General features: G+C 48.0%; 1 protein-coding gene across 1 annotated transcript in view; it reads left to right on the forward strand.

Annotated features, from left to right (window-relative positions):
* The first annotated feature begins 3,963 nt into the window (after window positions 1-3,963).
* Window positions 3,964-10,524, forward strand: part of MELK (maternal embryonic leucine zipper kinase) — a 32,887-nt gene continuing 26,326 nt past the window's right edge. Inside the window, exons 1-3 of the mRNA XM_015426143.1 lie at window positions 3,964-4,027; window positions 6,359-6,444; window positions 8,703-8,819. Coding sequence (XP_015281629.1) covers window positions 3,964-4,027; window positions 6,359-6,444; window positions 8,703-8,819 — 267 coding nt within the window. The remainder of the gene's footprint in view (window positions 4,028-6,358; window positions 6,445-8,702; window positions 8,820-10,524) is intronic.

Genomic DNA, 10,524 nt, shown 5'->3' on the forward strand with positions numbered 1-10,524 from the left:
GTGTGTGTGGTGTGGGGTGTTTGCATGTTTTACAAGCAGGGCTCAAACTCTGCTGGGTTTCCTTGTTGTGTTCCTGAAATCACTAAATAAACTAGTGCTGATCACTGCAATGCGTCCAGAACCCAGTATTTAACAGTCTAATAATCAGCTACAAGGAAGAAGATGACCAAAGCTGAAAGGAGGTAGATCACAGAAATGCTCCCCCAATACATCAGTAGTGATCAAAATACTGGAGGTATTATTTCTAAATACAGTTTCTAAAAATCTTTTTAAAATCTAAAAATGTAATAAATAAACCAGCACCAGCGATTATGCCTTATTACTGTTACTACTTTACTGTTTTAAATAGCAGAGCAGCACTGCTGACCTTCTGCTTACTTAGAAGAAAGTCTCACTAAGTTATTTACAAGATGGATAGCAGTGTTAGTCGTCACTAGCAATAGAAAAGAGCAAGAGTCCAGTAGCCCCCTAAAGACTAACAAAATTAGTGGGATATGAGCTTTCATGAGTCACTGCTCACTTCTTCAGCCTGGCTACAGTCTTTCTCTTTTGCAGTGGAACTGACTACTCCTTACCTCATGATGAACTAATTAATCCACTAAACTATTCATTGAAGTACTTTTAACACTCTTAAAGGGAATGACTCTTTAAAGCAGTTGACTTTGTTGGATACCTCCTCCCCTTTCTAGAGATTGCAAAAATAAAATAAAATAAAATAAAAACTAATCCCATCGTCCCCACTTTATAAAACTGCAATCTGAAATTACATTTCAAATCACAATTCAAACTGCAGTTTTAAAAAATGGAACTAGATCATGCACTTTTTTATTTATAAAAATTTCAATAATAAACCCCAAATTGCTACTTTAAAAAAAACAGCATTTTAAGAGCTGGAGCCAATCCGCTTTTATACGGAACTGCAAGCGACGGCTAGGACTCAAAGCCAACACGCCAAATCACGGCTATCACGAAATCGGTTTCTTGCAGGAGCTTTGCTTTCCCTTTAAAGGTACACTTAACATGGACTCCCAACCGCCGTGTCGCCTTTCTACGACCTTCTTCCCATGCACCCTTTCGTTAAGCCCGCCTCATCCGGTAGGAATGCGTTGCTCTGTTTGGATGGAGACTGGAAGTGGGCTGTCCGTCCGGGAATTTTAAACGTTGGCAAACGGTGGGCTAATTTTCCTGCGGAGAACTGAATGAGACAGTTCGTTTTGTTTTTCCCGTGGCTGAACTGATCTGGTAAGCGACAGAGCGTCCATCTCCCCGATGTTAGTTCTTGTTCTCTAAGGTCTGTGTCGTTTTAGTTCCTGCACGACCCAATCCGGTGCGCGTCTACTCGGGAGCAAGCCCCACTACGTTTTGGGTGAGCTTCCTCTTAAGTAAGCCTCTGCGTAGCGTTGTCGTCTTCAAGGATTTGTAAGGCTTAGCTGCCTTGAGTCTCTTGTAACTAAAACAGCAGCAGCAGCCTCGTTTTTAAGGCGCTGCAGGATTCCTGTTTATTTCAGCCTTGATGCGTGTTTCTGTGCACAGCGCTATTTTGTGCCCGTGGGTACGATTGTAAAATCCCACATAAAAACCGAATTAATTAATTTCAGTATACCACTAGCAGAACACATTTATTTTATTCGTTTGCTTACAACCACTGATGCAAGACTGCTATGGGAGGGGGACAGGTGAGTTTCTCTGGAGGAAGCATTTCAGAGTTTTGGTGCCACAACCAAGAAGGCCCTAAGCTAGGGTACCTGAAGCAGGGCCTTGGAAGATGACTGGAGCAGTTGGGAAGGTTTGTAAGGGAGTTGGCAGTCCTTTAGCTTCAACGAAAACATTGCAAAGGAAATCTCTGTGTTTATGCCGTGTCTCTTTCACACATGGTGGGAAAAATGGCTTATAACATTATTTTCTCCTTTACTTTATCAACATAACAGCCTTGTGAAGTAGGTTAGACTGAGCTGAAGGCCACCCAGTGAGGTTCCATGGCAGATTTGCTGCTGTTAGTATTTCCAGCTTCAGTGTATCACCAATATTGCCTGCTTCTCAATAAGCCTGTTGCTCTGTAAATCAGTATCGCCCCAGTGAATTGATTTTGCCCTCAGTGTCACATCCCGAATTCTTTTATACCAATCTACTAAAGGAGGCTGTAAGTTTTCTTCCAGCAGGAAGGCTATATATGTTGGAACTGTGGGTGCTACTGAAAGTTTAAATCTATTGTCACCTAGTGGTGCATAATGCTAAAAGAGCTAGAACTTCTGGCTGCTTGATGATCTTAGGATCTCCTGGCAATACTACACACGCTAAAATTAATTTTAAACGCAGGTTGCCTTTCCGAAATCAGAAGTTTTGTTAACTTAAGAAGCTTACGTAGAATCAATACATCTTTATTCTGGGGCCAGGTTTGGTTATCTTGGGGTGGGAGAAATAAAAATAACCCCGCAGAATACCTGTTGCTCAAGATTGAACATACACAAGGAGAACTGGTACAGTTTAGGCAGTTAGTGTTGAACTGGGGTCTGAGAGTCTCAGGTTCAAATCCCTACTCTGCCAAGAAGCTAAGTAGGTGACCTTGGACCAATGACCTGCTTGTAGCCTAACCTATTTTACAGGGTTGTTGTAAAGATAAAATGGAGGGGAGATGAACCAGCTATGACATCCCTGATTCCATCAAGATAGAGTAGGATTTTAAAAATGCGATCCCAGTGTTATAGGGGAGCAGAATTGATGAGGCAGCTGAGTGTAGCTTCTGGGCAGCCACTGCATCTCTCTTTAGAAATTAGCCATTGTCCCTCCCCCCCCCCCAAAAAAAAAGACTTCACCTACCAATTTATCTCTGACTTGTCTGAATGCTATAATCATCTGGTTAATCTCTGAACTGAAGAACAAACTGGCCAACTAAAGGACTGTACATTGGGATCATAAATGATGCTGCCTTAAATGCCTCCTCCTTGTAGTTGCAGCGACTGTTGGCTTCCTTTCTTCAGGGCAGAGGCTCTGGCACACTGGCCAATCTCAGCCTGCTGGTTCTGCTTTTCTTCTGCGATGGTTGTGAAGATTTCCATAAAGCCTGGTAGGGAAAATGGCTTAATTTGTAGTTGCAGCGACAGTTGGCTTCCTTTCTTCAGGGCAGAGGCTCTGGCACACTGGCCAATCTCAGCCTGCTGGTTCTGCTTTTCTTCTGCGATGGTTGTGAAGATTTCCATAAAGCCTGGTAGGGAAAATGGCTTAATTCTTTTAACTGAAAGTTGACCGCAGCTGCTTAGGGAATTCAAGCCAAACTGTGGGCTGTGAAGAATCAGCTGGTTTGATGTTCTCTTAGCTGCTTCTTTTAACCCCCCCCCCCCCAAAAAAAAAACTGTCTCCTCTTACACCTGCATAGAATAGTGAATTTGACAAATGCCTCAGAAGGACTGAATCCTCATGGCAGTTAAAAGTAAATCCTCCCTCTGTGTTGTATAATTCCGTAGTGGGTTATGGATCAGGGATTCAAAGTCCTGTCTGGTCTTGAATCGGGCTGACCTCGGGTAGCACTTTTTCTCTTTGCTAAGTCTGCCTCGCTGAGTTATGAGCTTACAGTGCAATCCTATGCAGAGTTTCCCCAGTCAAGGTAAGGTTTTTTTGTAGGCAATCCACCTTGAGCATTTATCCTGTCCTCCCTCCAAGGAGCTTTGCTGCATCCATAGTTCTTTTTCTCCTGGTCTGATCCAGCAGGGAACTTCTTACGGGTAAGACTGGATGACAGGAGCCTTGGCTGCACTGTGATGTCACTGTGATATGGGCAGGGCTCAGCTTTGTGACATCACCTTCAGTCCGTCCAGCTGGCTGCTCTTCCCTTGGGGGGCTGTTCTCGCAGGGCATTCTTCTCCCTGAATTTTTTTTTTGCTCTGGCTTTCCCTCAGAAATAGATTGGCATAAATAATCGCTTCCTGTTCTCAGGTTTCTGAGGGAGGGAAAACCTTGCTTGTCGCTATGGCTGTGGATGACTATGAGGAGCTTCTCAAGTACTATGAAATATGTGAAACGGTTGGTACAGGTAAGTTCCCTGAAGACTTTGTCTAACTTTGAAAGCACATCTAGACCTCTCAGGTACTGGTAGAATCTCCAAGAGTTGTACTTCTATTTTAAGGGCAACTCTTCAATCTTGCTTTTCTTCAGGATTTTATAGCACAGCCCAAAGTATATTTATGCTATGTCTGGCATGGATTGGGAGGAGTTCCCCAACCCAACTCTGACCTTTTCATAGTCAAACATGACATCACTGCACCCAGGTTCCCAAGCACACCGGGGCTTAATTTGACTCCAGACCCCACAGCGAGGGTGGAGGAAGTGCTTCAGTCTTCCGTCCCACACTTTTCCCAAGGCCAAAATGGTTTGGGAGTGGACTGCTTGCCCCATGTTCCTTTAGCTTGGGAAAATGGCACAGGCAGGAAAGACTGAACCCCCCTTCGCCCTATGCCATGGTTCTTGGTGTATATCATCATCAAATTACAGGATACTTTACAGAGCAAAAGATGCGAATCCTTGGCCCTTTTTTTAGATTGCAGGCAAATCTGGGGGCAGAGGAGAAATGGGAGGAGGCATGGGAAACAGCAGGGGCACACAGGAACGAATATATGGAAATATATGTTCCTGGGATTCATTTCAGTTGAGACAGTAAGTCAGAGGCTTTGGGGGAAAAGTGGGCTTTGAGGAGAAATTTGAAGGAAGAGAAGCAGCTCCACACAAGTATTCCGCAAAGTATTCCGCAAAGGAATCTCATATCAAAGAGGCCAATTTGGTTATTCCACACCAGGTGTAACATACTTCTAATAAGGCTGTGCATTTGGCATAAACTGAGCTGAACAAATACCCGAAAAATACCTTGTTGGTATTTTTTGGGTATCGTGTGCTCCAGATATAGCTTAGCCTGAAACAAGCTGATTTTGTTCGGGTTCATTAACCTGTACTGAAACCCAGTTGCCAGCCATTTAAACCCAGCAGCTGACAGGTGGAGCTGCCAGTCAGCTATTCTTGTTTAAATGCCTTCCCTTTACTTCCAGCCATTAAACTGGTCAGTTTCACTCCCCTTGGCTTCCAAGCTGAGGGGAGTGAAACTGACCAGTTTAATGGCTGGCTAGCATTTCAGCCTAATGGTAGGACCTGTGGGCCTGCCTGCTGTCAGGCTGAAATAGCAGGGAGCCATTTCACCCCTTCCTTTCACTGCCCCTGCTTGGAAGTGGGAGGCAGCGAAACAGAGGGGTTAAATGGCTGGAAGGCATTTCAGCCTGGCAGTGGGCTAGGGCACTGGCCCCCCATTTGGCAGCAATGCCTTCCAGCCATTCAACTGGACAGTTTCACTCCCCTCTGCTTGGAAGCCAAGGGAAGTGAAACTGACCAGTTGAATGGCTGGAAGGAAAGGCAAGGCATTTATGCCTCCTGTCTCTGTCTTTCCTTTCCCAGCTGCCCCACCATGGCAGGGGGGCTGGGGAAGGAAGGGAAGGGATGTTTAAATGCCTTCTCACTGTTTCTTTTCTCCCCCCCCCCCCGCAGTGGGGAGGCTGGGAAAGAAAAGGGAAGGCATTTAAGCATTCCTATCTCTCTTCCTTCTTTCCTCAGCCACAGGGCCACTTCCACTGGTCAGTTTCACTCCCTTCCGCTAGTCAGCTTTTAGGTTTAAATGTCCTAACCCTAACAGCTGACCTGCAGGGAGTGAAACTGAGTGGTGGAAGTGGCTAAGGGAAGGGAAGGCATTTAAACATGCCTTTTTGCTCTTCCCATGGGGATAATAGACCTGAATACATTGAGAAATACCGAATATTTTCCAAGTCTGAATAATATACTGGTATCGGTACTCGGGAAATTCAGTATTTTCTAATATCTTTGGGTCTGATATACCTGAATCCAGAAAACACGGGGGGGAGGGGGAATTCTTGCACACCCCTAACTTCTAACACCACCTGTCCCTGACCCAGACAGCCCAGGCTAGCCCATTCTTGATCACTTCAGATCTTGGTAGCTAAGCTGGGTCATCCCTGGTTAGTACATGGATGGGAGAGGCAAGCAGTGGCAAACCACCCGTGTTGTTTTGTGCTCTGATAGCCCTATGGCATCACCATTATTGGCTGCCACAACTTTACAGAACCATGTGCCCCCCCCTCCAGTAGGTAGACGTTCTTGTGAAATAAATGGGAGGTCAGGCGTGCTGTTAGTTACTGCAGACAAGTCACTTGGTAGGACACTCCAGATCTGCCCAATCCACACCAGCTGGGAAGGGGCTGGGAATTCCTTAAGCTAGTAGTTACCCTTGTACCCGTTCCCCATGGTTGTTGGAGTAAGAACAAACATGTTGACCGTCTCTCTTTTCCCACTCCCTCTCTCCATACAGGTGGCTTTGCGAAGGTTAAACTGGCTTGTCACCGGCTTACTGGTGAGCAGGTTGCAGTAAAAATCATGGACAAGTCAGCTCTGGGGGTGAGTTTCTGCCTGAGGAGCAAGGAGATTTGGTATGATTTGTCAGCAGTGAGGGGAGAGAGTATGGGATGGTCTCTGGCCTTCCTTCTGCCCTCTGTTTGAGCTGCCAGACCCCTTTAGGGCTGACTAGTGCTGCCTAGATAGCATTCTCCAAGTGATCTAGACCTTAGGCTGGCCTCTGATGGGTTGCTTTTAAATATTAACCCTAGCAAGGTGCCCACTAAACAGCCCCACCTGTTTTCAGTCGACTGTGCCCGGCCTTCCTTTCCTTCTGTCCTCTGTCTGGCTTATGCCCTTAACTCAAGCCTCTGCCTCCTTCCCCCTTCCCTTCAGCTAATGTCCTCTGTCCATAAGCTGGCCACCATACATGGTCCCCTGGGGCAAACCAAGGAGAAAAATGGCACCATTGTGACATCAGCAGCCATGACAGCTATCCCCAGCCCCAGGGCTCCCTCTAAGCTGTGGAGTCTTGTGAGCAAAAATTCTACTTTGTGAGCGACTGGCATTAAAGTTGTGAGGGAGCGAGTTGGCTGCTGCATAAATCAGTTTGCTCCGGAGCCCTCCTTCCTGAGCGAAGACAAAAATCTGTGAGCTAGTTCACACTAACTCAGCTTAGAGGGGAACACTGCCGCCGCGTCAGGTGCTCTGGGGTCAACGTGGTTTGGGGGGTTTTGGGGGGGGGGGGTGGGCAGGGAATTGGTCTAGTTTCATGTGGGTAGCCATACTGGTCGACAGTAGAACAGCCGTATTCAAGTCTAGTAGCACTTTAGAGGCTGACAAGATTTCCAGGCTATACACTTTTGAGGCACAAAGCTCCTTTCAGCAGATTGGTTTAGTCAGTGGCACCTAGGGTTGCCGGGTCGTCGTCGCCGTCACCCCCCGCCCCGGCCACCACCAGGGGATGGGGGAGGGAGGGTTGGCAACTGCAAGTTGGGAAATGAGATTGGGGGATGGAGCCTGGGGAGGACTGGGGCCTCAGTGGGGTAGAATGCCATAGAGTCCATCCTCCAAAGCAGCCATTTTCTCCATGGGAAGTTATCTCTGTAGTCTGGAGATGAGCTGTCGTTCTGAGGGGATCTCCAGGTCCCGACTGCAGGCTGAAGCATTTGAAAGGCATACCTATATGGTTTTTTGGGAGGAAGGAGCAGGGGAGGTGTTCCTGCAGATTGAAGGTGGCAGGCTTCTGCTCTCACTTTTGGGATGGTGCTTCTGCCTGTTCTAAGGGGGGGGGGGTTTATCACACTCGCAGGGATGCGAGATGGGATTGCTAACAGTGGGTGTGATGAAAGCTTATGTTACAATAAATCTGGGTTCTTTGAAAGCGACTGGCCCTCTGGGTGGTTTGCAGGGAATGTCCCAGCTCCTGCCAGCTGAGTGCCACTGAAGGAGAGGTGGTATCCTTGCCAGTGGGCATCAGGAAATGGCAGGGTGGGCATGGCTGGAGACGCTGAGTTTGGGGAAATCTGGGACAGCCGTGACGTGATTTGCTGCTGCTGTGTTCCAGTAGCCACTCGATACTTGCGTGCCCATGTGGAGCAGCAACCCTTGCAGCTCTAAAGCCCCTTACGAAAGGCACTGCTTCCCCCTTCCCCCAGTGCTCAGTGGTTAGGACTGGGGTATTTCCTTCCCCACACCCTATGGGTTGCTGCCAGTTTCAAAGCGCCCCAAGACTCCTCTTTTCACATGTGGGTTCTCAGCCAGAGAAGGAGCTGCAGAGAAGATTCTCCGTTGTGGCTTCAGCTTGTAATGATGCTGAGAACGGCCTAAAGGCTGTTTGGAAAAACGCAGTGACTCTTTCAATCTGGGTTCTTTTAAAGCGACTGGCCCTCGGGGTGGTTTGCAGGGAATGTCCCAGCTCCTGCCGCTGAGTGCCACTGAAGGAGAGGGGGTATCCTTGCCAGTGGGCATCAGGAAATGGCAGGGTGGGCATGGCTGGAGACGCTGAGTTTGGGGAAATCTGGGACAGCCGTGACGTGATTTGCTGCTGCTGTGTTCCAGTAGCCACTCGATACTTGCGTGCCCACATGGAGCAGCAACCCTCGCAGCTCTAAAGCCCCTTACGAAAGGCACTGCTTCCCCCTTCCTCAGTGCTTAGGACTGGGGTATTTCCTTCCCCACACCCTATGGGTTGCTGCCAGTTTCAAAGTGCCCCAAGACTCCTCTTTTCACATGAGGGTTCTCAGCCGGAGAAGGAGCTGCAGAGAAGATTCTCCGTTGTGGCTTCAGCTTGTAATGATGCCGAGAACACCCCCTCTTAGGATGACTTGCCCCGGGTCAAGACGGAGATTGAAGCCATGAAAAGCTTAAGCCACCAGCACGTCTGCCGGTTATACCAGGTGATTGAGACGCCGGAGAAAATATTCATGGTGCTAGAGGTAAGATTTCAAAATCTCCTGGCAGGCCAGATGTCTCTCCATGGCCAGAATTAGTAGAGAGGGAAGAAGGGGACTCCTCAGAACCAACCTTTTTTCTTGCAGTGGTGGCCATTCTGTAGGCTGAAAGGGCTGAGTCATGCGGGGGGGGGGGGCTCTTGGTCTGGGTGTCCACTTTCACCCTTGGCAGATCTTCCTGCAAAAGTACGGCCCCCTCCTTGCCCTCCCCAAGAAAGAGCACAGGTGGCTTTGCGTTACAAATTGAGTTTTCACACTTACAATTGAAGTAGTTACTTTGCTCCCAGCTTAAGGCAGAACAGGATATGTGCTAAGTGAGCTCAAGAGCAAGAGCAAACCAGGAAGGGGAAAGGAGCAAGCTGGGGACTTGGCAGGATGGGGCCCTAGCCTCTTTTTTTTTTTGGAGACGGGACTCTTTGGTGCTTGTCTCAGGCCACAGTAGGGTAGGGCCCAATTGCTCCCACCACCATCCCGTTCTGGGACTCTGCTGTTGGTACCCACCTGAGTCTTCAGGGTGATAGACAGGGATATTCTGCCAGGGCAATCCTAAACAGAGTTGTACCCTTCTAACCTGCATGGAAGTCAGTGACTTGGAAGGGTTTAGGACTGCACGATCAGGATGTTTTATGTCTCTCAATATCAGGGGTCCCCAACTTTTTTTTTAGCCTGCGGTCACCTTTCGAATTCTGACGCAGCATGATGGATGCATCTACAGAATGATTGCCATAGCTTTACTTCAAACACACAGTGAAGATTCTCGTGCTGTGGTCGCAGCTACTACCAGAGCAACATCCTTGAAAACCTGCACAGCCAATCAAATCTCCAATAGCCATTCAGAAACCTTGCTGGGCAAAAGCCCTTGCTGGCCCCATCCGCTTCCTAAAAACACTCGGCGGGCACCAGAAAAGGTGTTGGCAGGTGGACGCCACGGTGGGGACCCCTGCTCTATGTTCAGACGCAATAATCTAGAGTTAGGGTGTGAATTGGCCATACAATGTGAAAGAGAAACAAACCCCACACCTGTGAACTTGTTTCATGTGCAATGGCTATGGGAATGAGTGTGGCAGAGAACATTAAGGGGGTGGGATCTGTGTGTGAGGGGAAGGGGCTTTCTGCATCCAGCTGGAACTGCAAGGGAAAAAGTGATGATCAGTCAGTAGTTTGTGGTTGGATCCACTCCCCCAACAGCTTTATCTGCCCTCGGGGATGGTACCAGTTTCTCATCTCTTTCACAGATGCTACCTTTTGGCTTAGTTAAATTATTTCGACAAAGCTAGAGTGTCTAACGATAAAGCAGTGACAAAACGGCTTGGAATGTCCTAAAACAGCCTCTTGTAGTACAAGCCAATAAAACAGCAGCAGGAGGTGATAGGAGTTAAAAGGGAGCACCTTGCTAAGGACTCAGCCAAAAGCAGAAGGAATTAAAGGTAAAGGTTCCCTTGCTCGAAAGCCAGTCGAATCTGACTCTAGGGTTGCAGTGCTCATCTCCGTTCCAAAGCCAAAGAGCCAGCGCTGTCCGAAGACATTTCCGTGGTCATGTGGCCGGCATGACTAAACACCAAGGCGCACGGAACGCTGTTACTTTCCCACCAAAGTGGTACCTATTTATCTACTTGTAATTTCTTGCTTTCGAACTGCTAGGTTGGCAGGAGCTGGAACTAGAGACGGGAGCTCACTCCGTCATGCGGCA

The sequence above is a fragment of the Gekko japonicus genome, unplaced genomic scaffold (genome assembly GCF_001447785.1).
Source record: "Gekko japonicus isolate JY-2015 unplaced genomic scaffold, Gekko_japonicus_V1.1 scaffold205, whole genome shotgun sequence".
Taxonomy (NCBI): Eukaryota; Metazoa; Chordata; class Lepidosauria; order Squamata; family Gekkonidae; genus Gekko; species Gekko japonicus.